The sequence below is a fragment of the Passer montanus genome, unplaced genomic scaffold (genome assembly GCF_014805655.1).
Source record: "Passer montanus isolate IOZ18808 unplaced genomic scaffold, ASM1480565v1 scaffold43, whole genome shotgun sequence".
Taxonomy (NCBI): Eukaryota; Metazoa; Chordata; class Aves; order Passeriformes; family Passeridae; genus Passer; species Passer montanus.
Window position 1 is genome coordinate 2,355,260 of NW_024369151.1, and position 26,120 is coordinate 2,381,379.

Genomic DNA, 26,120 nt, shown 5'->3' on the forward strand with positions numbered 1-26,120 from the left:
ACTACAGAGGAATTAGAGAAAATAGAAGAATACAAAGGAATTAGAGAAGATAGAGGAATTCTCTGCTTGGGGATGTTCCTCAGGCTGGCTGCTTCCAGGTAAAGGAGCAGGGAGTTGAGGGAGGGTGGGCTCAGGAGTCTGGAGCTCAGTGGACTTGGTGGTGGCTGAAGTAGGGCTGGTGAAACTGGGTCTGATCAGGTGGAAAACTTCCAGTCAGGGAGTGAAACTTCAGCCTGTTAAAACTGCTGGGTTTCCTGGGGTTTGTGAAAAGAAAAAAAAAATAAAAACCCCAACGTGGTTTACTGGGGCAGGGAGGAAATGTCCTGTCATTTCCAGGGGTTAAAAATAACACTGAATTTTCATTTTCATACAGTTTCAGTTAATTAAAGTGAATTTGCACTGAATAAAAGAAAACAAGAAAGAGGTAGTTCATCCACAGAGGTGAAACCTTTCATTTCTTGGCTGACTCAAACTGACTCATTTTCCCTTTTTTTTTTTTTTTTTACTCTAATATAGGGAAAGTTTTTTGTTTGACACATGATTTCTTTCCAGCAATTCCCTTTAACCCTGAGAGCTCCCCCACATCCCAAATCCATCCTTTCCTCAGTCTGGGCTGCTCAGGGAAGTGATGAATCACTAACAAATGTTTTCCCCTGCTCAAAGGTAGAGGGAGGAATGAAGAGGAGATTTTATATGGTTTTTTTTTTTTTTTTTTGCAAAGCAGAGACATCTCTGCTGTTCAGACAAGACTTGTCAGCTGTGTCTGGGGCTCTCCCCAGATCCACCCAATTCCCTGCAGAGGCAGTGGGATGGGGGAGCCTGTCTGACCTGGGTCCTTCTCAGCTTCACTTGTGATAAAATAATCCTCAAAAACTGCAGTTTTGAGGGGAAAAAAATAGATTTTCCTCTGGGTTGTACTCCATAAAAACAAACAAACAAAAAAACCTCTGGGAAATTCTTTGAGTTAGTGAAGGAATAGAGAGAAAAGAAGATTGGTTTGAGCTAGGAAAGCACTGTTGCTAGTGGGATGCTCAGATGCAACCTTTAAAGCAGAAAATACAGGAATGGGTATGAGCCAGGCCTTGGATAGGAAGTTTTTCAGGGGGAACATGAGGATTTTGAACCCAGGAGAGGAAAAAGGGATGCAGGAGTCCACATCCAGCAAGGAGATTTTGCATAAAGGTTGGCCCATGCTGTCCTGCTGAGCATGTCCTGTGTGGGATCTCATCCATGCTGGAAGTTGCTGGAAGCTTCTTCAGCCCCATCCATGCTCATCCTCACCCAAGTTTCCAGCTGTGGAGCCTCCCCAGCCCAGGATCTGCCCAGGGAGCTGCAGACGGTTCAGTTGCAACGTGGTGCCTCCAGCTCCATTTTTGGGCTTTGGCAGCTTCTCTGCACATGAATAAAATCCTGCTTTATGTTTATTTGCCTCCTGAGCTCTGGTTCCAGCTTTGTGGGCTTGACCTGAGCTGGCGAAAGGAGTTTACAAGAGGAAATCTTTTGGATGGGGCTCTCAGTGACTCCCACGCCCGGGGAAGCAGCAGCTCCTGGCTTGGAGCAGCTCCTCAGGGATCTGAAGGCTCCCAGGCACCCAGAGATAATTTGGGTGTAAAAATACCAGTGGTGGGGGAGAGGTGGGAGGTGATGAGCTCTGTCAGAGGAGCTTGCAGCAGCATTTGGGAGTTGAGTCAAGGTTGAAGCCGCAACAATTCAATCGTTTGTACAGAAACCTGGCAGCCGCCGGCGTGCAGTGAATCACAAATGTGCACATGTTTTGCCTGGGGTGAAAATCTGAGCTCTGCTTGGCTGTGAAATGGCAGCTTGTTAGGCTGGGAAACACTCATTTTTAATTTATTTTTTTATTCTTGGGAGCTATGTTGAAGGGAGCAGGAGGGGAAGGCCGGGGCTGGTGCTGCTGCCCTGCTCTGCCCCAGGCTGTGCTGGTGTCTTAGTTTGAACAGCCAGGTGTCTGCTAAGGACGCAGGAGCCTCCCCTGAAATAGAAAATGTAAATCCCCTCTCTCTGAATTATTATAATTTTGAGATTAAGAGGCTCTCAGGTGAAGATATGGGAGTTGGAATAATAGCTCTTTACTAGGAAAATTTAAAAAAATACAAATGTTATAGTATAAACATCGACAGCAACAACAAAAACCACTGCCAGAGCCAGAACAGGCCCCGTCCCCCTGTGGGTCAGGGTGGTGGCACAGTCCCATCCCATGGGGGCTCAGCCCTCCTGCAGTGCCCGCTGTGCTTCTGCTGGAGCAGGGATCCTGCACAAGGGGGGAGTTTTCCTCTGCAGCTCCAGGGCTGCTGGAGATGGGCCTGCTCTCCCTCTGGGAATGCAGGGCAGGAGAAAGCTGCTCCTCTGGGAATGCAGTGGGCAAAGGCTGCTGTGCTGTTCCAGGCTCAGATTGTATCCAGGTAGGAATGCTTGGCTCCTGCCCTGGGCGGAGCATCTCCCCATGGGATGCTGGAATTTGATCAGCCCTGCAGGGACACTGCATGACTTATCTGCTGCTAATTTGGGGTGAGAATTGGTCACACTGGAGTGACAGGAGCTGGGGAGGCAGCTGTAGATGCAAAGCTCAGCTCAGGCAGGTCCAGCTCCCCCATGGGCTCCCAGGAGCAGTGTCTGTCTGTCCCCTGTCTGGGGCAGTGTCTGTCTGTTCCCTGTCCCTCAGCACAGGGCCTTGGTCCTCCTCAGGGAGTGTCATTGTCCCCAAAGTGGAGATTGCAGCATGAAGAGGCTGCATTTTAGTTTAAATCAACCCTCCAAAGGATGTGGCCATCCTTTGAAGGGACAATTGTCCTGGCTGAAGGAAGGGTCTCCTGAGTTGGGATGGGCTCAGAGCTGCAGTGGGGACAGCCCTGGAACAAACCCACACTCCTGAGAGGATTGGGCAGGAGTTGCCTTTCCCTGCCAGCCCTCGGGACCTGGAGTGTCCCACAAGCTGCCCTGAGCTCCCATCACTGCTGGGCAGGCAGCAGACTGTGCCCAGGAGCCCAGGCATGGCTGGGCACTGGCTCTGTGCCCGCTGGCACAGCACAGGAGCTGTCCTGGGCAGCCTCACACCCAGCCCTGTGTCCCCTGCGTGTCCCCTGCCTTTTGGCCTCACACTCTTTCCCCAGTGCCAGCTCAGGGAAGGGCAGGGCTGGGTGCACCCACCTTTGTCACACTTGCCCTCTGCTTTTGGGCCCAGGGATCACCACACAGTGATGTTTTCTAGGTTTTCTCTGCAGGAAAGCCGAGTTTAAATGTGAAATCCTGCCCCCTGAGGGGTTTCTGGATCTCCCATCATGAGCACTGGGGTCCTGCTCACCTCAGGGTTTGATGTTAAATCCCCTCAGTTTGCTTCTCTGACCTCAAATCTCCCCTAAACCGCTGAGTTTGTCTAAGCAGACCTGAGTGGGAATTTGGCAGCCCTGTGCTGGGTGCAGGCTGTGTGATGGGGCTGGGGGCACGAGGCCAAGGGCACAGGAAATTCCAGGTGGGATTTCTGCCCGCACTCCAGCTTCTCCTGCCAGGATGTGATAACTCAGTGTTCCCTCAGCCAGAGGAGCTGAGCCAGACCTTCCCGGGGCATTCTGTGCTTTCTGCCTGGCTGAGGTCACTGCCTCTTGTCAAGCTGGAAGATGGAGCTGTCTGGCTCCCTCGCCTGCCCCCAGGCAATTTGTCTCCGGGGCCACTGCAGGGAGGTTGATAACACCTGTTTGTCATGAATCCACTGAGAGACAGGGCTGGGATTGCCAGGCTGGATGGCAGGGATGTGATCAGGATATCTCTGGCTCATCTGGAGGTTGCTCTGCGCCTCTGTGGCTCAGCTGAGCCAGATCTGCTGGGTTAGGGAATCAGCCAGGGGAGGGAAAATACACTCTGGTTTTGTGGCTGCCAAGAATAAAAAAGCAGCCAGTTTAGAATCCCAGGATCATTTAGGCTGGAAAAGGCTTCCACAATCATCAAGTCCAAGCTGTGACCAATCCCCACCTTGTCACCAGCCCAGAGCACTCAGTGCCACCTCCAGGTGTTCCTTGGACTCCTCCAGGGATGGGCACTCCAAACCTCCCTGAGCTGCCCCATCTGAAGTTTAACAACACCCTTTCCATGGAGAAATTCCTGCTGGTGCCCACCCTGAGCCTCCCTGGCCCAGCCTGAGCCATTCCCTCTCCTCCTGTCCCTGTTCCCTGGAGCACAGCCCGACCCCCCGGCTGTCCCCTCCTGTCAGGAGTTGTGCAGAGCCACAATGGTCCCCCTGAGCCTCCTTTTCTCCAGGCTGAGCCCCTTCCCAGCTCCCTCAGTCTTTCCTGGGGCTCCAGCCCCTTCCCCAGCTCTGTTCCCTTCCCTGGACAAGCTCCAGCCCCTCAGGGTCCCCCTTGCAATCAGGGGCCCAAACAGACCCAATCTGGTCAATGCAAGGCCTGGATTTTGGGGGTGCTGGAGTTAAAAGCTGAAGCATTGATTGCTCTTCTGGGTGTCAGAAATCCCTTCTTGGCACAAGCAATTCACCCACAGTCCTGCAGGAATGGAAACCTGGGAGAGACCCTGGATCAGCAGGATGAGCCCCTCCTGGGCAGAGCTGCTGGAGCAGGGCGGCTTGGGAGGCAGCATCCCTTTGGATATTGCACAAATTCCATTGTGTCCACCTGTCATTTCTCCCTGGAGTGTACCTGAGGCTGCTTTTACACCACATTTCCCCTGGTCCCTCCAGCTGTGACCAGCCCTGGAGTGCAGCTGCTCTTGCCTTGTCTGTGTCCAGCTCATCTCCAGTGTTTGAGCACAAAGTTCCTGAAGGCTCTGAAGCTCCAAAGGACCTTCCACTGCTTCCCTGCTGCTGCTTTGCCATGGGGTTGGGATGCTTTGATTCTGTTGGTGAGCACAAACACCCCCAAAACTCCCAGGAATTGTCTGGGTTTGAAAGACTCCAAGGTCTGGACCACCAGGAGGTGCCTCCAGCCCCCAGCCTGGCTCTGACAGCAGGAGAGGAGAGGAGCAGGAACAGAGCAAATCTTTCCTGCTGGCTCCTCCCAGCTCCCTGCAGGCCAAGGACTTGCTGATCCAAAGGCAAAGTTTGCATTGTCAGGAAGTGCAGCTCAAGTCCCTCCTGTCCTGGGAAGCTCTGGAGGATATTCCTGCAAGGGATCCCTGGGCACACAGAGCTTCCTTCTCTTCCCCTTGAGCTTTCCTGATGTTTTGTGGAGCCTCAGACTCCTCCTGAAGTAGGGATGGGATGTGTTTGTACAGCCTGAGCCGTGTGTTGAGGATCAGCACAAGGAGCTGTAGCCCCTCTGCCATCAGCTGTGGGGAGGGAAGCAGCTGGAAGGGTTTGATTCAACTCCCAGCTCCCCTTTATCCACCAAAACCCAGCAGGATCAGCAAAACCAACACCAGAAACTACAAAAGGTAGAGGTGAGTGAGGCAGGAAGACTTCTTCCAGCAGGAAATGCAGTGAAAGGTTTCTGGAATGAAGCTACAAATGGATGGGAAATATTGACTTTGGGATACCCTGGTCCCCTTCTTCTCCTTTCCAAGCTGATCTCCATGAGTGTTTCACCATTGTCTCAGAGAAGTTATTTTAAAGCCTGGCAGATGCTCAGTCTGGGCTGTTATTTCAGCAGTGTTAAAAGTGTCCTGAGTGAGCAGGGAAATGCTGGGGCTGGTGTTATCTGCTGCTGCAGACACATGTCTGGGAGAGATTACAGCCTGAGAAAATCCAAATAAATACATCCAGGGAGCCTGTCCTGGGAATTCCTCCCATTTCAGCCAATGCAGACCCCAAAGCCCTGCTGCTCCTGCTCCTTCTTCTGGTGCTGAGTGGGTTCCTTTGTTGTGTCAGAGGAGGCTGAGGGACTGCAGATAAACCTGACCTCCCTGGAGATGTGCCAGGCAGGTATGAATCAGTGCTGGAAGGCAGCCAGGGAGGGTGGCACCTGTGCCAGGAGCCATCTGTCACCTGAGAACAGGCACACCTTGGCTCAGCATCACTGCTCCTCCGGTTTGCCTGGCCTCAACACACGGCTCAGGCTGTACAAACATCCCAACCTGCCTTAGGAGGAGTTTGAGGCTCCACAAAACACCAGAAAGCTCAAGAGGAAGAGAAGGAAGCTCTGTGTGCCCAGGGATCCCTTGCAGGAATATCCTCCAGAGCTTCAGAGCCAGGCTGGAGGCACCTCCTGTGGTCCTGACCTTGGAGTCTTTCAAATCCAGACAATTCCTGGGAGTTTTGGTGGTGTTTGCACCCCAACATCCCTGTGCTGTCCAGGAGGAGAGGGGACAGCCTCAGGCTGGGCCAGGGGAGGCTCAGGGTGGACAACAGCAGGAATTTCTCCATGGAAAGTATTGCTATAGATCAGAATGGGCTGCCCAGGGAAGTTTGGAGTCCCCATCCCTGGAGGTGTCCCAGGCAGGGCTGGAGGTGGCACTGAGTGCTCTGGGCTGGTAACAAGGTGGGGATTGGTCATAGCTCAGACTCAGTGGTCCTGGAAGTCTTTTCCAACCTAAATGATTTGGGGATTCAGTGATCAGAATGAGAGGATGCTGAAAATCAGGGCTGCAATCCCTGGCTGGGTGCTCTTCCCAGCCTGGGCTGTCCAACCCACCCAGAGCAGCTTTTTAGGATCATCCCTTCACAGCTCTGGTGTTTATTTCTGTTTGTCTTCCAAGCCTATGAAACATGGTTTTATAAAACCACAGAGAGGGAGGCTCTTGGAAAGCTGGTGCTGGCAACAAGGCCCTGGAGTGGGAGAGACTGGAGAATTTGCTGTTAATTACTTTGACAATAGAGCAATAAAGAGGAGTTTATTTATGAGCTACAGCAAGGGCCAGTGTTTATGGCACTTGTCCCCACTCAATGTCACACAAATTTTATTGGGAAGTTTTTATTTTTTTTAAAAGGAATCCCACAGTATCCGCTGGATAGGCATTGTACACCAATTCCAGTGCTGACTCCTTGTAATTCTGTAATTAATTTAATTGCTGTGAGGCCAACTTGAACAGGTTGAGGAGCAGTTGTGTGGGGATTTAAATGAAAACCATGTAAAAATGCCCCTCCAGCTAAAGCTTTTAAGCCCTGAATGTGGACAAAACATCATTTCCATGGTGTTTGACTTGAGATAAGCGAGGGTTTGAGCTCAGCCCAGGAGCTGTCAGTGCTCCAGGAGGGCAGGAGGTGAATGCACGGAGCAGGGGAAGGAGGATGGAGGGGAAATGAGAGCAGGGGATGGAAGATGCAGCAAGGTGTGAGTGTGGCCTGGGGGGTGAGGGCTGGGCAAGGCTGGGGTGACACCAGAGCACCTCCCCAGGGACCAGGAGCTCTGGGTGGGGTTAACTCTCGGTGTTGTTAGGAAGGAGATGGGTGAGGAGCTCTGAGAGGTCTGGGGGGTTGGATGAGGTGACCTTTAAAGGTCCCTTCCAACCCAACTATGTCATCATTCTGTGATCCCTCAGCACACCTAGGAAAGGTTGAAAATTGCTTCTTTTTTGGTTTCCTATTAAAAAAGCCCAAATCAAGTGAGGCCACCAAACCCTGCTGGTCCTTGTGGGCCTCACCCCCAGCCCTTCCCTCCTTCAGAGGGGTCTCCTTGCTCAGCTTCTGGCATATCCATTTGCTCCATGCCCCAAACCTTTCCCCTGGCCCCTAGGGCAGCAAACAACCTCTCAGACCTCTCCCCCTCACTTAATGGGATGAGATTTTTACGCTGGCTCACGGCTTGGAGAGCTGGGATTTGCCCTGAGCAGGATGAAGCTGAAGGCTGAGCTGCCCCTTCCACCCTCCTGTGCCTTCAGCAGCTCTGAAACTCTTCCCTGCTCCCAGAGCTCCCTTCCTTTCCTGCCACTTGCCCTACTTTCCCCAGCTTATCCTTACTGCAGTGAGGCCACCAAACCCTGCAGAGCAGCTGGTCCTTGTGGGCCTTGCCCCCAGCCCTTCCCTCCTTCAGCGGGGTCTCCTTGCTCAGCTTCTGGCATATCCATTTGCTCCATGCCCCAAACCTTTCCCCTGGCCCCTAGGGCAGCAAACAACCTCTCAGACCTCTCCCCCTCACTTAATGGGATGAGATTTTTACGCTGGCTCACGGCTTGGAGAGCTGGGATTTGCCCTGAGCAGGATGAAGCTGAAGGCTGAGCTGCCCCTTCCACCCTCCTGTGCCTTCAGCAGCTCTGAAACTCTTCCCTGCTCCCAGAGCTCCCTTCCTTTCCTGCCACTTGCCCTACTTTCCCCAGCTTATCCTTACTGGGGGTCATGCCTCCGTGCAGCAGCCCTTCCTCCTGGCCAGCCTTTGTCCCCAGAAGCCCCCTCCCCGCAGAGCCCCCCGTGCTGGGCGCGCACAAAGGAGCGGCAGCACAGCTGCAGCTCCGGGGAATGAGCTCCAGGAGAACCTGTGCTCCCCTTTTCCTGTCCAGACAATGCCTGCAGCCGAGCTCTTTCTTCCGAGAAGGTTTCTCTGCCCTGGAATTCGCTGTCCTCTCCGTGGGTGGGTGGCTGCATTCACTCTTCCATAATGGGCCCGGTGTCCTCCGTGGGAAATGCCCTTGTTCCTTTTCTTCCTGCCTTGGCTCTGTCCCCTCTGGACTTGCAGCCACGGGGTCAGACCCAAATTATCCCTGCTCTCCGGAGCAGGGAGGAGGAGGAGGAGGTTCAAATCCTGTTGCATAACCAGCCCTGGGAGCTGAGAGTGCTGCAGCTCCAAGCTCACCTCGGGTGCCTTCTGGAGTGCCCTTGGAAAGGGATGCTTGGATGGGGAGGGAAATGGGAGCAGCAGGGAAGGGATGTGGCACTGGCAGGGACACAGGAGGCTGCTGTGGGCACTGGCACGAGAAATTCTGGGATGGAAGGAGAAGCAGGAAGAGCTGCCTGCAAAAAGCTCCATGTCAAGTGTGGTGGCAGCTCTCTGGTCAGAGAGAGAGAGGAAAGCTAGATAAGCTGCACCAAGGGAAATATAGGTTGGATATTAGGAAAAAGTTTTTCATGGAAAGAGTGATAAAGTTCTGGAATGGCTGCCCGGGGAGGTGGTGCAGTCCCCATCCCTGGGTGTGTTTAACAAAGCCTGGATGTGGCACTGGGTGCCAGGGTTGAGTTGAGGGGTTGGGGCTGGATTGGACTTGATGATCTTGAAGGTCTCTCCCAACCCAGTGATTCTGTTTTCCCAGAACTGGCCTGTGAAGCTTCAGGGAGCTGGAGATAAACAATGACAGCCAATTATTAAAAACAGCCCGCAGATGATGTTTCTCTAATAGCTGTTTTCCTGCTATTCTCGTAAGATTGTTTACAAATGGGAGTCCTGTTAATTAGCCAGCCAGGTGAAATGTATTGATCAAATGACCAATCAGGTCCACCTGCAGCAAACTAAGCTATAAAAGAGGAGAGGATGAAATAAATGGGAAATGAAATAATTATGCTAATTAGCCTTCTGGATGCCCTGGGAGTCTGTGTCATTCATGACTCAACAGTGACAGTCAAGGTGTCCTTGAGCCTGTCCAGCCAACAGGCAGAGCCACCAGGGAGTCCTAAACAAGTGGGAAGTTGACATTTTTTTTCCAGAGAAAGTCAGGCACAGCCTCCAACATCCTCCCCTGGCTGTGGGATGTCAGGGGAGGTGGAGCAGCACTGGTGTGCCGGGGGGCTGTGCTGGTTTGGATGCCTGGCGCTGGTGTCACTGTGTGAGGCCCAGCGTGGAGCCCTGGTTTTCCATCACCTAATGCAGGAACCTTCCTGGTTCAATGCTGGAGCTGTGATGTCCCAGCCTCCCTGATGGAGTTTGGAGTGATCCTAAGCAGAGTCCTGGCAGGACATTTCCATCAGGCCCTCAGGAGTTGGAGGGAGGAAAGGCCCATTAGGTCATGGGCTCCAGTCCCCAGCCAGGGCTGTCCCCTGGGCCTGTCCCCAGGGCTTGGCCAGCCCTGTTATTTCAGGTTCCAACCAGTGCCACATCCAGGGGAAATGACTCAGCCTGACAGACCCTGCTAGGAGCTCTCAAAGGCCCCAATTTTTGGCTGTTTAATACAATTTTCCTTCATTTCCCTCTTTTGGGGAGAAAGTAAAGCTCAGTGGAAGTTCCACACATTGAAGTAAGCCAAAGGAGAATATAGGTGGTCACTTTTCTGTGTCTGCAGCTGGGGGTGCCCCTCAGGGAATGGGATGGGATGGTGGAGAGTCACTATTGAAATCCATCTGATTCCTGAGAGCACCAATGGCTTTAATGACCCCAACCAGCCTCACCTGGGACCCCCAGCTCCTCCTGGCAGCCCCATTTAAGCTCAGCCCTGTGCCCCCAGCCCTGGCCTGAGCTCTGGTGGGGGTTTTTGCCTCCTGGATGGGCCATGGACCTTCCCTGGATGGAATTTCTCTCCTTGTCCTTTTGCTCTGTGTCCCATCTCTGCCCTTGGATGGATTTCACACCTCACTGCAGCCTGGTTTCCACACCAGCTTCTGCCTGTTCCTCCCTTTCTCGTGACTGTGCTCCAGGAGGGATCTGCACCTGATCCCTGATTGCCTGTGGAGCATCTCCCCAGGGGCTGGCACTGCCTGGGCTGTTCCCCTTGGAATCTGTGCCTGTTAACACGGCCCTGCCTGTCCTGGACAGCAGCTCCTGGGAGCAGCTGCTCCCTCCCTCAGTCTGACACTGGCACGCCTGGGAAGATTCCTGAGCTGCTGTTAGGAGCAGGTTGGATTTGGCAGCTGAGCTCCAGGAATGTCCATCCCAGTGCAGGAACAGCCGTTCTGGAGGCGTTTGGGCAGAGGCTGAACAGCAGAGGTGTGGGTTGGGGTGCTGGATGTGCTCTGTGGGCAGTGGGAAGGACAAGGAGAGCCCAAGGTGAGCACAGCTGGGCTGTGAGCTCTGTTTGGGGGTCCAGCATGGAGCTGGGAGGCTGCTGGGGGTGCAGGATGCTCAGCAGGAGTGGAAAGAGTGTTTGTGAGCAGAGCTACTCCCTGAAGGAAGAGCTGCTCTGGAAGGAGAAGGGAAGCCTGGCTGTGGGGATGAAACAACTAGGCTCTGGGTATGCTGAAAACTCCACAGTAAGTGGGATTTTTGTAAAGGAAACAGAGAATTCCTGTAGCAGAGGTGCAACCTGGGCTGTTCCTGCCTCTGGCTGCTGCAGCAGCTGCACTCAGCAGCCTCACATCCCCTGCCTGGATTAGTGTGCTCCCAGTAAGGTGTGACCCTGCTCTCCAGGCTGGTGACAGCCCCTGCAGCTGGGAATTCCTTCCTAGGACGTTGGGAAGCAGCCTGTCTGCTCCCAGAGCTCAAGGCAAAGGGCGAAAATCACCCTGCTTGGAAAAGTCCAGCAAATCCGTGGTGTTCTCGTAGTAACCACAAACCCAGCTGTGCCAGGAGGGAGAGGTGCCCTTGGCTAACCCTGGGGAGAAGCAGCCAGGAAAGGCTTTGGTGTTGGGGCTGGCTGAGCCCTGAATGCAGCATCCTGAACAACCTCATTGTGCAGCAGCTCCTGCCCCAGAACTGTGGGGCAAGGAGCTGCAGAGAGTGCAGGAACCTACTCTTGGAATCCTGTTACAGCTTGGGTTGGAAGGGACCTTAAAAACCATCCCACCCCGCCCCTGCCATGGCAGGGACACTTCCCACTGTCCCAGGCTGCTCCCAGCCCTGTCCAGCCTGGCCTTGGGCGCTGCCAGGGATCCAGGGGCAGCCACAGCTGCTTGGGGCACCCTGTGCCAGTGTTTAACCAGCCTCACTGTAAAAACCTTCTTACCTCAAATCTAAATTGATCTTTTAGTTTAAAACCACTCCCCTTCTGTTCCCTGCCATCAGAGCCTAAGCAGGGAGTGGTGCCCTGCCCAGGGAATATTCCCTGTGTGTTCATTCCAGGGTTGTTCTGATGTCTCAGGTTTTAGCTTTTCTATTTTTCCCATTCTGTGCTGCTTTAGTGTGTGGGTCTGAGCTTCACATCAGGGGATGGTGAGCTCTCTGCACAGAGCAGGGAGACAAAACAATTCCTGCTCTAGCTGGGGACCAAGGACAAATGATCCAAATCTCAGCCCAAGAGCACAAACAACGTGGGCTGAAGAGAGAAAAACAAGCAGGATGGGACTGCATGGGCTAAAGCTGGAACTGGACAATGAACTGCAATGTGCACATGGAGCAGAGCTGATCCCAGGGAGAGACCCCGGGAGCGCTCGTGCATTTTGGGACCATTTTGGTTCATCTTGGGTGCAGCCCTGGCTGGGCTCTTGTGCTGCCCAAGGTGGATCCATGGAGGAAATCCTTTTAATAAATCCCTGCTTTATTCTTTAGCTCTGTCCAGTCTCTCTTCTAGGGCAGCCTTCACAAGGCCTCTGTTCCAGCTCAGCAGATGTGGGAATCTCATCCCTGGCAGGATCCAGTGAGCTCTCAGTGCCTGTGATCTCCCGGACCCAGGTGGGGGCTGCAGCCCCTGCAGATGTTACTGTGCAGCTCCTGGCACATCCATTGATGCCAGCAGTGAGGGAACCACTCCCAAAATTGCTTGGGACTGAGAGGGACAAACATTCCTGATATTTTCCCCTCTGTGAGCTCTTTGGTCTTGGATTAATTCCCGTCCTGTGCTGATAAACTCTGCTGGCTCTGCCTCTAGGGCTTTTGGCTGGTCAGGGCTCCCAGGGGCTCAACCCTGCACCCTCTGGCTTGGTCCCAGTTTTTTTGCTGTTCTTGCTGCCAAAAGCTGCTGCACCTTCATTTTGCAGAGCTTTAAGTTGTCTGGAAAGCAGTGGATGCTGTGCCCATGTGGGGGAGCTGGGGAAATCCCAGGTGAAGTCACAACAGCCTCATCTCCTCCATTCCTTCCCCTCTTTCCCATCACAGGGCTCTTTCCCTTGCAGAATCTTCCAAGGAGGTGGTGTCAGGAGTGACACACGAGTGTCTGGAGCAGATCAAAGTTGCTTTCTGCTTGATTGATTTGTTATTTTGCCTCTCTGGCTGTGGATGTCTCCTGGCAGGTCGCAGCGTGCCCGGGGCTGTTCGTCTGCCCTCAAATCAATCTCACACCTCATCCACAGCGGGAATTCCAGGGAGTGAAGGGGCTGGATGCTTCCCAAGCCATGGCAGATGCTCATGCAGATGGTGCTGGCACAATTCCCACTGACAAATCTTCGAGTGGGATTGTCCAGACCCTCCCAGGAAAGAGACTGTGGGGTCTGGAGTGATCCTGCAGGGCTGGACCAGGGGTGCTGAGCTGAGCCTGCCCCTTGTCCCCACTCCTTGCTGGTGGCAGGGTTGTTGCCACACTGTAGGGATCTGGTTTTAGATGTCTGAGGTCTGCAAGTCTTTTTTACTAATGGAGAGGAAGAAGAAACCTTGAGGTTTAAAACACATTTTTCCTCAGGTATTCCTGTAGCTCAAAGATTCTTCAGTTAAAGGTGAACTTGGGAAGAGGAAGTGTTCACCCAGGGAGTGAAAAGCTTCTCATGGTGATGCCAAACAGCCCAGGGCAGGCGTTCTCCCCCATTCAAACCATCTCAAAAGTTCACAGAACGTTCTGAGAGTGGATCCTTTCCTTCCTGGGAATTCCCACTGGAATTCCTGACCCTGTGATTGGGCTGAACCCCGCTTTGGGCAGAGAGAGGTGTCCCTATCCTCTGGTCAAGACATGCTGAGGGACACAGCAACTTCTTCCCACTCCTTGGTCCAATTCTTTATTTAGAGCATCAACAAGGAAGTTTGGGAAAGGATGAGCAGGATTCCTGTACCCAGCTGCTCCAGGACTTGTGGTTTGGGGCATTTGTGTCCCAGGCCCTGCTTTACAGCCCTGAGCATCCCAACTCTGTGACTGTGAAGGTGCCACCACAGCTGGGGAAGGAATGGCCCTTCCTACCTTTGGGCCAATGGCCTCCAAACTCATATTGTGATTCAAAAATCTCATCTGGCTGTTTGTGAAGTTGTCTGAATGGTTTTTGTGGTCTGACTCTGCTGAATTTGTGTGCTGAGTTTTAATTTTCCCAAATTGACACTCTTCTTCCTGCGGGTTTTGTCTGTTGTCCAATTTTTCTGTTTTTCTCGTGCTGGAGAATAAAGAGCAGAGCCCCGTAGTGGAGATTTCTGAGCCTACTGAGCATCTCTCTCTTCTCCCCCAATGCAGATGAGGTGAACCTGCTGGACAAAATCACTCTCCATGCCCAAGACCTCAGCAATGTTTCCTTTGGCTACGACCACAGCAAGTGCAGGATCCTGGAGATCGGGCAGTACGCGACCCTCAACATCCCCACCAGGGAGGCCTTTGGGGACAGGTAACCTCCCTTCAGGGGTGGGAAAGGGGTAATGGGGCTCAAAATCATCTAAGATGTGGCTGTTGGTTCGAGGAGTTCCTTGGAGAGCCCATTCCATGGTGACATGGAGATGACTCAGCCACTCCACTGTGCTCTGAGCTCAGGGCTTCCTTCATTTCTTACATTGTGGAGCAGTTTGTCCTGTCCCAAGAAGTGTCCAAGGCCAGGCTGGATGGGGCTTGAAGCAGCCTGGGCAGTGGAAGGTGTCCCTGCCATGGTAGGGGTGGGATGAAATGAGCTTGAAGGTTTCCTCCAACCCAAATCATTCTGGGGTTCTGTGATCATTCTTGGCTGGGTGCAGGAAGGACACCTTGGCATGGTCCCATCACCCTGTGCTGAGGTTGTGTGGGCAGTGCTAATTTAGGCCTGGATGCTTCTCTTTGAACCTCTCAACTGGAACAATTGTTGGTTCTTTTCACCCTTTATTTTTCCTTCTCACTCGTTCATATGTGCTGTGACTTAATTTTTTTTCTCCTAAGAGCTCAGTTGATGATGACACAGCAGCAGCTGCACAATGGCACGTGTCCCCTCTTTCCACCAGGTTTGCAGATGAGCTGAGCGTGCTGCTGAAGCTCAGGTACTCCCTGAAGGAGGACACCAGCCTGGTGACCATCCTCAGCCACCGCAGCCACGTGCTCTTCCAGATCAGGATTAACCCCTACGCCCTGGTCTTTGTCACCACGAGGAGAAGACACTACGAGTAAGTCCCAGCCCAGGCACTGTTTTCCTGCCTTTTCTTCCTTCTTTCTCTCCTCCCAAGGCCCAGGGTCAGGCTTCCCTCTCTGGTGGGTTTTGGGCAGTGCTGAGCTCACCTCAGCTGAAGGAAGGTTGTCACATTCTCTATAAAAATCCCTTCACCCAGAAGTTTTCTGCTGGGAAGCTGCGAAGCCTCAGAGAAAAAGCACAGCAATTCTTACCTCATTTGCTTCTCCTCTGTTTTGCTCCTTTGGAATGTGTTTGGAGATTGTTCACCCACAGGTGATTGTTTCATTGGGTTCTGCTGTGAGTTGTTTTCACTCTTTGGCCAATCAGGGCCAGGCTGTGTCAGGACTCGGGAGAGAGTCACCAGTTTTCATTATTATCTTTATAGCATTCTGTAAGTATCCTTTCTGTATTCTTTAGTATAGTTTAGTTTAGTATTCTTTAATCTAATACAGTATCATAAATAATAAATAATAAATTAGCCTTCTGAGAACATGGAGTGAGATTCATTATTCCTGCCTTCTTTGGGGCGCCCTGCAAATACAATAGAAGGTGATGTCCCTCAGACCTGGTGCAGGTTGTCACTGCCAAACTCCACTCTGCCAAAATGATGCAGCTCTGGGAAACAAAGCAAAGAACAAAATCCCTGGGGATAAATCAAGACCCAAACCCCACTGATTTCTCAGCTGCCTCAAGTGGTTGTAGACATCCCCAAATCCATGGGAAACAAGTGATGGTGTTGTAACAATTCTCGGATTGTTCCTCGTGTCTGCACTGAGGATGGATACCTGAGGGACCCTGGGAGCTGCTAAGGGCTGCAGCCTGCTCCTGGATCAGGTGTGGGATGAAGTTTCCTGTTGTGTCTCCTCCCCCCGCTCAGGTTCCCAGTGTCCTTCCTGGGTGACGGGCACTGGCACCGAGTGGCTCTCAGCATCTCCCTGGAGAGGCTGGAACTGCACGTGGACTGTCGGCTGGTGGACAGAGTCAGCTGGTCCAACTATTTTGGGATGGGAGTGAACACTGAGGGGCTGATCATCATCGGAGGCCTCATCGAGTCCTTCGAGATCCCCTTTAAGGTGAGAGCTGGGCAGGGTCTGCTCCACCTGCGGGAATGAGGCTGCAGGTTCCCTCTGATGGAATCCATTTCCATCGCCTTCTCTTCCCAAAACAACATTTGTTTTCATGCTTGGGCAGGATGAATTTAGGAAAGGCTTGGAATTGTGCAGAGGGCTTGGGTTTGGGTCAGGGCAGCCCAGGGGGCAGCAGTCAGGTCACCTCTGGGCTTGATTTCCACTCATCCTCTGGTGCTGGCCATGACTTGGACCATGGGGAGAAGTCCCTGTGCAGGCAGCATGGGAAGATGTGGTTGGGAAAGTGTGTCCAATGGCTTCAAACTTCCAAAGGGCTGGGTTAGACGGGATATTGGGAAGGAATTGTTCCCTGGGAGGGAGGGGAGGCCCTGGCACAGGGTGCCCAGAGCAGCTGTGGCTGCCCCTGGATCCCTGGCAGTGCCCAAGGCCAGGCTGGAGCAGCCTGGGACATTCTGCATGCAGCTCCTGAAGCTGCAGAGGGAATGTTCACTGCCCAAACCATCCCATAAAGAAATCCCTGGCTATGAGAAGCTGGAGATGACCTCCCCTGCAGGCCCTTCCAGACCTTTCCCTCTCCTCTGGAAGAAGCAGGAGCATAAACTCTGGTTTCTGTCTCTTCCAGGGCGCTCTCCAACAGCTGACCTTTGTGATGGGGGACCCAGCAGCAGCTGCTGAGCAGTGCCACAGCTACAACTCCACCTGCCCAGGCTCCTTCAGCCTCCACAGGGCCCCGTGGGAGCTCCCAACAGCCTGGCCAGAGGTGTGGCTGGGGACAGCTGACAAATTTAGGGACTGCTGGGCCAAGCTTTTCCTCGGTGTCACACGATTCCAGGGAAAGGCCCAACCCAGGGCGTTGTCTGGAATTGCTGGGGTCCCCAGTTCTGGAGGGGATATGAGGAGGTGGGGTGGTTCTTTTCCATCCCTACAAGTCACAGATGGGTTTGGTGCCAAGGAGAGTGAGTTAAAGGGAGGGTTTGGGATCCAGGGAAGGCTGGGGGTGGCTGTGACTGGATGTGTTCCTGTGGGTGGCACAGGAAAGCTTTGAGTAATGCTGCAGCTGGAGCTGTGCTTCTGAGAGGAGGTGAAAGCTGTCCCTGGGAATTGGACACCACTCTGGAATTCCTGCCCACTCCCAGCAGCATTGCACCCTTTGGTACATCATCCTTCCTGAAGCTGTCCCTCAGTTCTGCCAGCATTGCTGGAAAATGGAAATTTGGGGGACTTTGCTTTCGTTGCGGCATTCAACAAATTTTCAACAACCATATCTGTGTCAAAAAGCACAGATCACATCATAAATCCCCCAAAACATGGAGCACTCAGGCTTTCCTCAGCAGCTGGAGCTGGCCCAGGGAAATTCCTCACATCTCAGGCCAGGTGCCTTCATAGGAAGTGCTTCATAGGAGCCTGGAAAAAGCTGGAGAGAGGCAAGTGCTGGATGTCAGTGCTTGGCACGAGCCTCCCATGGTGTGTAACCCATGTCTGAGGGCTGGGGAGGAGCTGGACAGCTGCAGGGACCAGGGAGTGGTGGCACCTGGGACAGCCCTGCAGGGGCTGCTGCACTCCCAGCACGGGCTGCCTTGGTTTGTGTTGGAGATTTGAAGAGGAGGGTTTGTGGGCAAGCCCTGCTGATGAGGGATGGAGGAGCTGGCTGTGCTGGGAGTGTGCAGCAGGCTGAGTGTAACAGAGCTGGTCACCTCCTGCTCTGGGGGAGAGAGGAGTGGCCAGTGCAGCCCCATGTAGTCCCAAAATGAAACCTCTGTTGTCCTGAGCTCTGCAGGCCTGGGCTCTTCCATGAATGGCTCTGGGGTCTCACCCACCAAGCAGAAAATTTCACTTTAAGCATCAATGAATTGTCTGCAGGTGGGACCCCACGGGATCATTCTGCCCCACACCCCCCCCAGCTCCCATCCCTTGCTGGTCCTCCTCAGGACTGAGAAGCTTCCAAATCAACAGAAACTGCAAAAAACCCACCCAAACTCTTGAGAGGTTTGATCAGAAGCCATTCCCTGATGTTGCTGGGAAGGATTGGCTCCCACTCAGCATTCCCTGGATGTTTCCTGTGCCGGCAGAGGCAGTTCCTCAGCCCTGGAGCCAACAATAAACACGTGCTGAAGTCAGTGCTGGTCCTTGGGCAGTGATGTTTTTCCTCTTCTCTCTCTCCAACTCTCCAGGTGCCAAAGGAAGCCAATGAAATCCAGGACTCATCTACTCAGGTATGGCTCCTGCACTGTCCCTCCTGTGTCCCTGTGCTGTCACCCCCAGGCTGTCCTCTGGGGACAGGAGTTGCTCTAATAAGCAATAAGGCAAAGCTGAAATATCCAGACAATGCCACTAATTATGATTTTCTTGGCTGTTAGTGTTATTTTCTTTGCTGCAAGCTCTCTCTTTAATGGTTTGAACATTCCTTGCTGTGTCCCAGAGCTGGTGGAGGTCATGGTGAGGGCTCAGGTGACCTCCCTGAGCGTTTGCACAGAGCCAGAGGGGTGGTGGTGGGGCAGAGAATGAGGTGGATCAGGCCCCTGCCTGCCCAGGGGATTTGTGGATCTGCCTGGGTGCTGAGCCAGGCTGGATTAGCCTGGAGGGAAGGAGGTGAGGTCAGCAGTGGGGCAGGATTTGGGACAAAGCAGGATGCCCACTGCTCCTGCCCACAGTGGGATGTGCTGCCTGCCTGGGGAGACACCCCAGGATCTCCCTGGGGAGCTGGGAAGGGCTGGAGCTCTCTGTGGGAGGGGGTCGTTGTGGTTCTGGGGCCCTTCTTGGCGTGGCTGCCTGGGATCTGGTGCTGGGAGAGGGGTGGCTGCCCCCCAGTCCCACTGGAGCTCCTGGTGCTGAGCTCCTTGCTGGAGCTGCTGTCCCCCAGCTGGGGCTTGGAGCGTGTCCGCAGCTCTTGTGCATGTGCTGGGGACATGAGGAGTGCTCTGACTGAGGCTGGCCTTATGTTCCTGCTTTATTTGGGGTTTTCAGCCAAGCCTTGTTGTTCAAGTCCACGCAAACACATCCTGAGGGGAAAACCCGACAGCAAATGCAGGCTGAGATTTGTGGGTGTGTGACTGAGCAGTTGGAGTTCTTCATTCCCCTCACCCTCCTGGTGCCTGTTAACTCTTTGGGGACAGCCTCTCTTCTCTCACCTGGCTTCCACTGCCTGGCTGCACCTGGATAATTCCAAACTGGAACTGGCCAAGTGGCCTTTGGCAGCCGGGTCCATCCCTCTGCTCTGGGCTCAGCAGCTCAGGGGGATGTGCTCCAGGTTTGCTGGCTGTGTTTGTAATGAACTGAGGTGGTAAAATCCTGGGCACTTCTGGAAGGTGGGCTCTGTCATCCTGCTGGATTCTCTTTGGGGTGTGATTCCCACCTGTGGGTTCTCCCAGACCCTGGCAATATGTTGCCATAACAAGGAAAGTGGTGAAATTCATAGGTCTTCAGGGGAAAACGAACAATATATTGGATTTGGGACAAGTTTATTTTTCAAGCACTTAATAAGGAGCAGAGACGCCTTGGAATCTTTGGCGTTGAGATTTATTAGGAATAAAAAAGGAGTTTGGGAGTAATGAGGAGCAGCCCAGCTCTGCTGCAGGCACAGGCCACAGCTCTGCTTTCTAGTTCCTTTGTTCATTTAGAAGTAAATTAGTACATTGGTAGATTCCTTAATTGTTAATTAGAGCTAAATAATTATGGAGGCTCAGGGTGATGGCAGAGGACGATGGGGGAGGGCAATAGATGAGTTTGTCACTGGCAGTGATACCTGAATTGCAGCCACTCCTTTTGGCAGGTTTTTTTTTGAGGAATAAATTGCCATTTCTGAGCAATCTTTGGGATGTGGATGGTGTTCAGCCACTTCTGCTGTATTTTGTTTTCCCTCAGACTGCCTGTCCTAAACGTGAGCAGGAGGGTGACTGAACTGAATGGCTTTTCCAAGGCAGCTTAACCTGGGATCCTAAAGCCATTCACCAAACAGTCAAAGCTGAAATCCCACTGATTTCCAAAGAGGCAAAACTTCACAGGTTTAATTCTCTGGGCAGTCCAGACTAGTTGGGAAATACCTTCTTGATTTAAAAATGCTGTGAAAGCTCTATGGAAACGCTTGGTTGGGTCGTGGCACAAAGACAAGCCCTCAAGGAGGAACTGTCCCTCCTCCACCCCACAGTTTCCCTGGACTGTGGGGCTGCTGGTTCCTTGGATGAGCTGGGATAACACCAAATATCCCTGGGGGAATGTGACTGGCAGCTGGAGCCCAGCTCTGTCTCCCTGCTCTCAGGCCTTATCTTGAGGTGTTGCTCCTGATAGCTCTGGTACCTCAGCCCCTGAAGAGCTCAGATATCAATGCTGGGCAACTCCAATGTAGGGAATAACGTGCCCTGACTCCATGATGCAGCAGGTTGAACAATTGCTTTATTAAGCTATACTCTATTACACCAATACTATACTAAATTACATTCTAAAGAGATAACCATACTAAAGAATGCTAAAGAAAAACCTGTGAGTGTCTGAGGCAGCCAGGACACAGCTTTGACCCAACTGGCCAAGGAATCCAAACAACCTTCATCAACGTCCAATTAACAAATCACTCTCAGTAAACAATCTCCATTACACATTCCACATATGCAAAACAACAGGAGCAACAAGGAGAGCTAAGAATTGTTTTCTTCTCTGACGTTCTCACTGCCTTCCCCGGAAAAATCCTTGGGAAGTTGTGCCTGCTGCTCTCTGTGAAGAGAGCTGTGGCCACACTCACAATCCAGTTTCTCCTCTAGGATGAGATCTGTGGGTAACTGATTGTCCCACCACCCCACTGTGGGATAAATGGAATGACAGGAACCCACTGAGCTGAACCCTGGAGGTTTTTAATCCCAAACCCAAGTGCTGTCCCACCCAACCCAAGCCCTTTGCACCATTCCAAACCTTTGCTGAGTTTATCCTGCCCAAGCATGAAAATAAATGTTGTTTTGGGAAGTGCTGTGAGGAGCCTCTGGTGGGAATTACCTCTGTTCTCCAACCTTTTATGAGCTGGGGGCAGCTTTTGTGCCTTTACTGACTTTTAGGGCTTGTCACATGCCAGAAGTGTGGCAGCGAGGCCTTGGCTGTCATCAGCCTTTCCAGAAGATTCCCAGGCTGTTGTTCTTCCCACCAGTGTCTCGTGTCCTGCTCCAGCTCCAGGGCCCTGTCCTTGGGCAGCCACCTCCCTGGGAAAGGCCAGCAGAGCCTTCCTTCCCTGCTGAGGGCCCTGAGGGATGGGCTGCTCCTGCTTTTCCTTTGGAAAGGTTTGGCACCAGTGCTGGGGGAGCAGGGAACCCTCCCGGCCCCTGCATGGGGGGATTGCAGGGGGGTTCAGGATTTTGGGTTGCTTCAATTTGCGTCTGGGTAGGACATCAGGGAGCCCCAAACATCCCCCTGGGAAATGGGGCATTGCTGAGGGGTCACAGGAATCCCCAAATAAAAAAACATCCTGTTCCCATGGGACACCTCCCACTGTCCCAGGCTGCTCCAAACATCATCCAGCCCGGCCTGGGACACTTCCAGGGATCCAGAGCAGCAATAAATAAAAAAACATCCTGTTCCCATGGGACACCTCCCACTGTCCCAGGCTGCTCCAAACATCATCCAGCCCGGCCTGGGACACTTCCAGGGATCCAGAGCAGCCACAGTTGCTCTGGGAATTCCACCCCAGCCCCTCCCTACCTTCAGAGGGGAGAATTTATTCCCAATATCCCATCTCAACCTCTTCCAGTTTCAACTGTTCTTCCTTGTCCTATCACTCCATGCCCTTGTAAAAAGTCCCCCCCTCCAAACTTCTTGTAGCCCCTTTAGGATCTGGCACTAAAAATAATTTAGCTTATTTATTTTATTTAAAAAATATTTTTACATTGATTTTTGTATTTATTATTATTTTAGTGTAGTCTCTTCCCAAATCCAGCACCCAGGTGTGAGCAAACATTTCAGCCCCTGTGGGGTGGGGGATCCCTGTGCTGAGCTGCTCCAGTTTCCATGGAATAAAAGGCTCCTGCCTGGGGCAGCTGCAGGAGGATGGGGCCATGTCCCAGGGCTGCAGCCCCTGCCCAGGAATGAGGGCACAGCAGAGGGGCTGTGCTGAGCTCCAGCAGGGGTTTATCCCCTCCAGAGCCCTGCTGTGGGTGCTGCAGCTCCTCAGGTACAACTGGGACCTGACCTGCTGCTGGCCACAGCCCATGGCATTTCCTGGCACTTATTCCTCCTTTAAATCAGTCCAACTTTGATTTTTGATTTCTTTTTTTTCTATAATCCAGCCTCTTCTAGGGGCTTGATGCTAGAAAATGCTGGGAAAAATAGTTTAAAATTATCTATCTCTGATCTTGAGCTTGAGCGTATCATGTTGTACCTTTGGCTGTTGGATGGAAGAGGCTTCTATTAACAAAAAAAATCTGTTTCCTGGGAGAAGACCCTGAGCTTTGATCTCTGTTTTACCCAGCCTGACCCAGCTGAAAATTAGGGCAGAACGTTATGCTGGTTGTCTGGGCTGCTGAAAACAGGGATGCTCCAAGCTGGGCTTTAGCCCCTTTGCCATTTAGGAGTTTTTGGAGCATGGCACCAGCTGAAAAGCCCTCCAGAGGTCCAGCAGCATTGTTATCTTTGTCAATAAACCACTCCTAGGCTCCTCAGGCAAGATCCCAAGTTAGAAACTCTTTCCAAAACCATGGCATTAATTGCATATCTGTGGTTTCTTTATTAATGAGCCCCATATCAGTTGTTCTGTTATTTTGCTTGGGCTCAGCTTGAGGGAAGAGGTCTGTAATTACTCAAAGCTTCCCGTTTGCCTTTTTTTTGCCTTTCTTTTTTTAAATTCCATATTGGCACAACACAAAGCCTTTTCCCAGTCAGTCCCCTGGAGCTTCCCCAGCTCTCTGAGCCAAACAGAATTCAGTGCTCATCCTGGGGAAAGCCTGAAGTTTTAATGCTTTTGGGGTGGAATTCTGGGGCTGGGACTGAGAAACCTATGCTCCTTGCCCCCTCTGGAATGGGAAGTATTTCCTTGTCATTTGGTTATGTCATCTGGATTTTCTAAGTGTGGACAGAACTGGGGCTCTCCAGCTCTTCCCACATGGTTGCTGTGGCTGTGTCAGTGCCACCTGGCAGGTGACAGTGGGGACCCCACATGTGGCTGGGACAGACACTTATCCCGCCTTTATTTTCCGTCTTTAATCCAATTTTCTGCAACTTACAGACCCTGCCTTGCTTGGCACGTGCCAATTCCTTCTTTTTTCCCTTCTGTTTTGTCATCCTTAATGGCTGCTTTCAATCTGGGCTCCTTCCCCACTTCCCAGCTGGAATTTCTGGGAGTTCAGACCCACATGCCTCACTCAACTCTCACGCTTTTGGACAGCTTCAGAGCTGTTCCCAATTTGTCCCTCTCAGCTGGTTCTCCTCTAAATTTGGCCAGTTTGGAGGAGCAAGGATGGATTCTATTGATTTTGGCTTTTAGTTGTGTTTACACAAACCAATATAATTCAGCCTTGTGCCTCAGTATTTTTTCCTTGGAGCCCCTTGTCCCCTGAGCCTTGCCAGATGGGAGTTTCCAGAGTGGACCTTTCCCATGTCAAGTGTTGAAGTTGAATTAAAACCCCCTTTACTCTGTGGGAATTCTGGGCTCCCAGTGCCTGCTGCCAGGCCTGCATGTGGCTTCCCACTGGGATTCCCAGGCTGGCACATCCTGTGGGGCTGCTCTGCACCAGCATCACCTCTTGGGAGCCTGAGCACTTCAGCTCCTGCAGCGCCTCTCAGCTCGTGGCTAATTAGATTTGGGAATTCTCACCACAATTTTCCTCACCTGCTGGTTGAGTTGCATGGAAATCTGAGCAACCTGGCCCATGGAAGGTGTTCCTGCACTTGGCAGGGGTGGAGTGAGATGGGATTTAACAACCTTTCCAACCCAAACCATTCCCTGACACCGTCTGCCAGCTGCTACCCACAGGTGACTGTCCTTTGAGGAGCTGGTTTTTAAATTTCTGGGCTGTTGTTGCCCTTGGGTTAATCTGCCAGCCCCATGGAGCAGAGAGCTGCTGCTGTCTTCCATTCATTTCCCACTTCAAGGTGTACAGAATGAGGGGCCAAGTTGCTGTAGCTGAAACTTTCCAGTCCTGGGGATTGCAAAATGTGTTTTAAGGAAATTACTGCTTTGGATCAAAACTAGGAAAATTGGTTGGAGGGAGAAATACAGATCAAGTTGGGAAGCCAAAATACATTGATTTTTTTTTCTTCACATTGAAGGTGTATCTCAAGACCTGCTTTTAATCAGAAACCCCCCAAAGCACCAAAAATGTAACATCAAAACTGCGCTGTTTCACGGTGTAATTTCTGAAAGAAAAAAATCTTTATTTCAACTCTTTTTTTTCAGCTCCCCACTTCAGGTGTTTATGAAAAAATCTCTTCAAAGCTAAAAGTTGAAAATTTAAAAGTGAAAATTTCCCTTTTCTTCTGCATTTGGGTTGGGAAGAGCTTGGAAATCTCCAATGTGATGGCAGCAGAGTCAAAGCTTCAGCAGCTCCTGCTGCCTTTGGAGCTCCTCTGCCTCCCGTGGTCACCCCACATGGGGCTTGGCCCATTGGGTTCTCACCTGAAGGATCCCCTTCTGGCAGGGAAGTTGTTGTTTTCCTGCTTGCTGCTCCTGCACATCCCCCTTGGTACTCCCAAACCAGTGGAGCAGAGCAGAATGGTGTTGTAGGTGAGAAGGAGACAATACAAAGCAACATTCTATTTTCAGAAGGCTCCAAACTGTTTTTACTACAGCCTGCATGCTTTTTATACATTCTTACAAACTCATCAATTTACACTTCACTCATTGGTCACAGAAACAAAGTGCTCATTGGAACAGGCAGCTGCAGGTTTCTCTTATTTCTCCTTCTTTCTTTCTTGGTTCCTATGTCAATGACCTTGGTAGGAAATTCTTTCAGGGGTGAACGTGGATCCTCTTATCAAACTTCTCTCTGGCTCACAGCAGTCCCTGTAAAACCTCTTGCACAGAATGGGAGCCAGGTGCAGGGCTCAGCCCATGGAACGTGGGAAGAAGGATGGGAAGGACTCTCCAGGTCCTCCCTCCCGGCCCTGCAAGGCAAGCGTGGGGCTGCATCTCCCTCTAGTGACTTCTCTCAGCTGGTTCCTCAAGCAGCTCCTCCACCAGGAGCCACCAGGCAGGGCTGGGGCCACCAGCTCCAGGTGCCACACGCTGTCCATGTCCCCATGGAGCCTGGTGGGAGCACGGAGCAGGCTCCAGGCAGGGCTGGTGGCCATGGGGGCTGCTGGAAATGCTGCAGCTGCTCCAGCAGAGCAGCTCCAGGACCTCCACACCCACCCACCAGCCCTGGCCCTGTGGGCAAGCCCAGCCTGAGGTGCTTTCACTGGTGGTGGGTGGAACAGTGGTGGGCTTTTGAAATGCAGGACCTCTGAAGTTTCATTCCTTTTCCAGTCAGTGTTTGGGTGTTGAGTGTGGCTGTTTCTCCCAGCGTTGCAGTTTCCCCCCTCCAAGGGCAGTGCCTGGGCTCTGCTGGAGGTTGCAGGGCTGACAGAGCCCCTGAGACCTGCAGGGACATTCAAGGTGACAGCTGAGGTCAGAGAGAGCCCCGTGCTTGTCACTGCCTTAAATTAAATGGCTGGAAACATCCAGGAGGCTCCTCCTGGCCTTGTGCCTGTCTCCCCTTCCCAGCTCTTGGAGGTTTCAGCTGCTGCAGTGGGAATTGTTTGGTGGGGGCTCCGAGCTCCCCTCTGGCCTGCTGGCACCGCTCCCCCAGGAGAGCACCAGAGCCTTGGAATGTGCAGGGCCAGCAGAATCAGAGGCTGAAGGGACACATCGATCCCTGCTGTCACTTTATACATCTGCTGTAACTCTTTTAGTGATTGCTCTCCAGACTGGGTTTCTGTCGTTGGGCTGTGGGCTCTGGGGAGAGCTCAGAGCCCTTTCCAGGGCCTGAAGGGGCTCCAGGAGAACTGGAGAGGGACTGGGGACAAGGCATGGAGGGGCAGGACACAGGGAATGGTTAGGGATGGATGGGATATTGGGAATTAGGAATTGTTCCCTGGGAGGGTGGGCAGGCCCTGGCACAGGGTGCCCA

The 26,120-nt window shown here is 52.5% G+C and overlaps 1 protein-coding gene across 4 annotated transcripts in view; it reads left to right on the forward strand.

Moving 5' to 3' along the window:
* LOC120507526 (collagen alpha-1(I) chain-like) overlaps positions 1–26,120 on the forward strand; it is an 81,724-nt gene that overhangs the window by 19,030 nt on the left and 36,574 nt on the right. For all 4 annotated transcript variants that reach the window (XM_039720329.1, XM_039720331.1, XM_039720332.1 and 1 more), the window contains exons 2-6: positions 14,065–14,212; positions 14,793–14,951; positions 15,834–16,029; positions 16,667–16,804; positions 18,216–18,257. In XM_039720329.1, the coding sequence (XP_039576263.1) occupies positions 14,065–14,212; positions 14,793–14,951; positions 15,834–16,029; positions 16,667–16,804; positions 18,216–18,257 (683 nt within the window). The remainder of the gene's footprint in view (positions 1–14,064; positions 14,213–14,792; positions 14,952–15,833; positions 16,030–16,666; positions 16,805–18,215; positions 18,258–26,120) is intronic.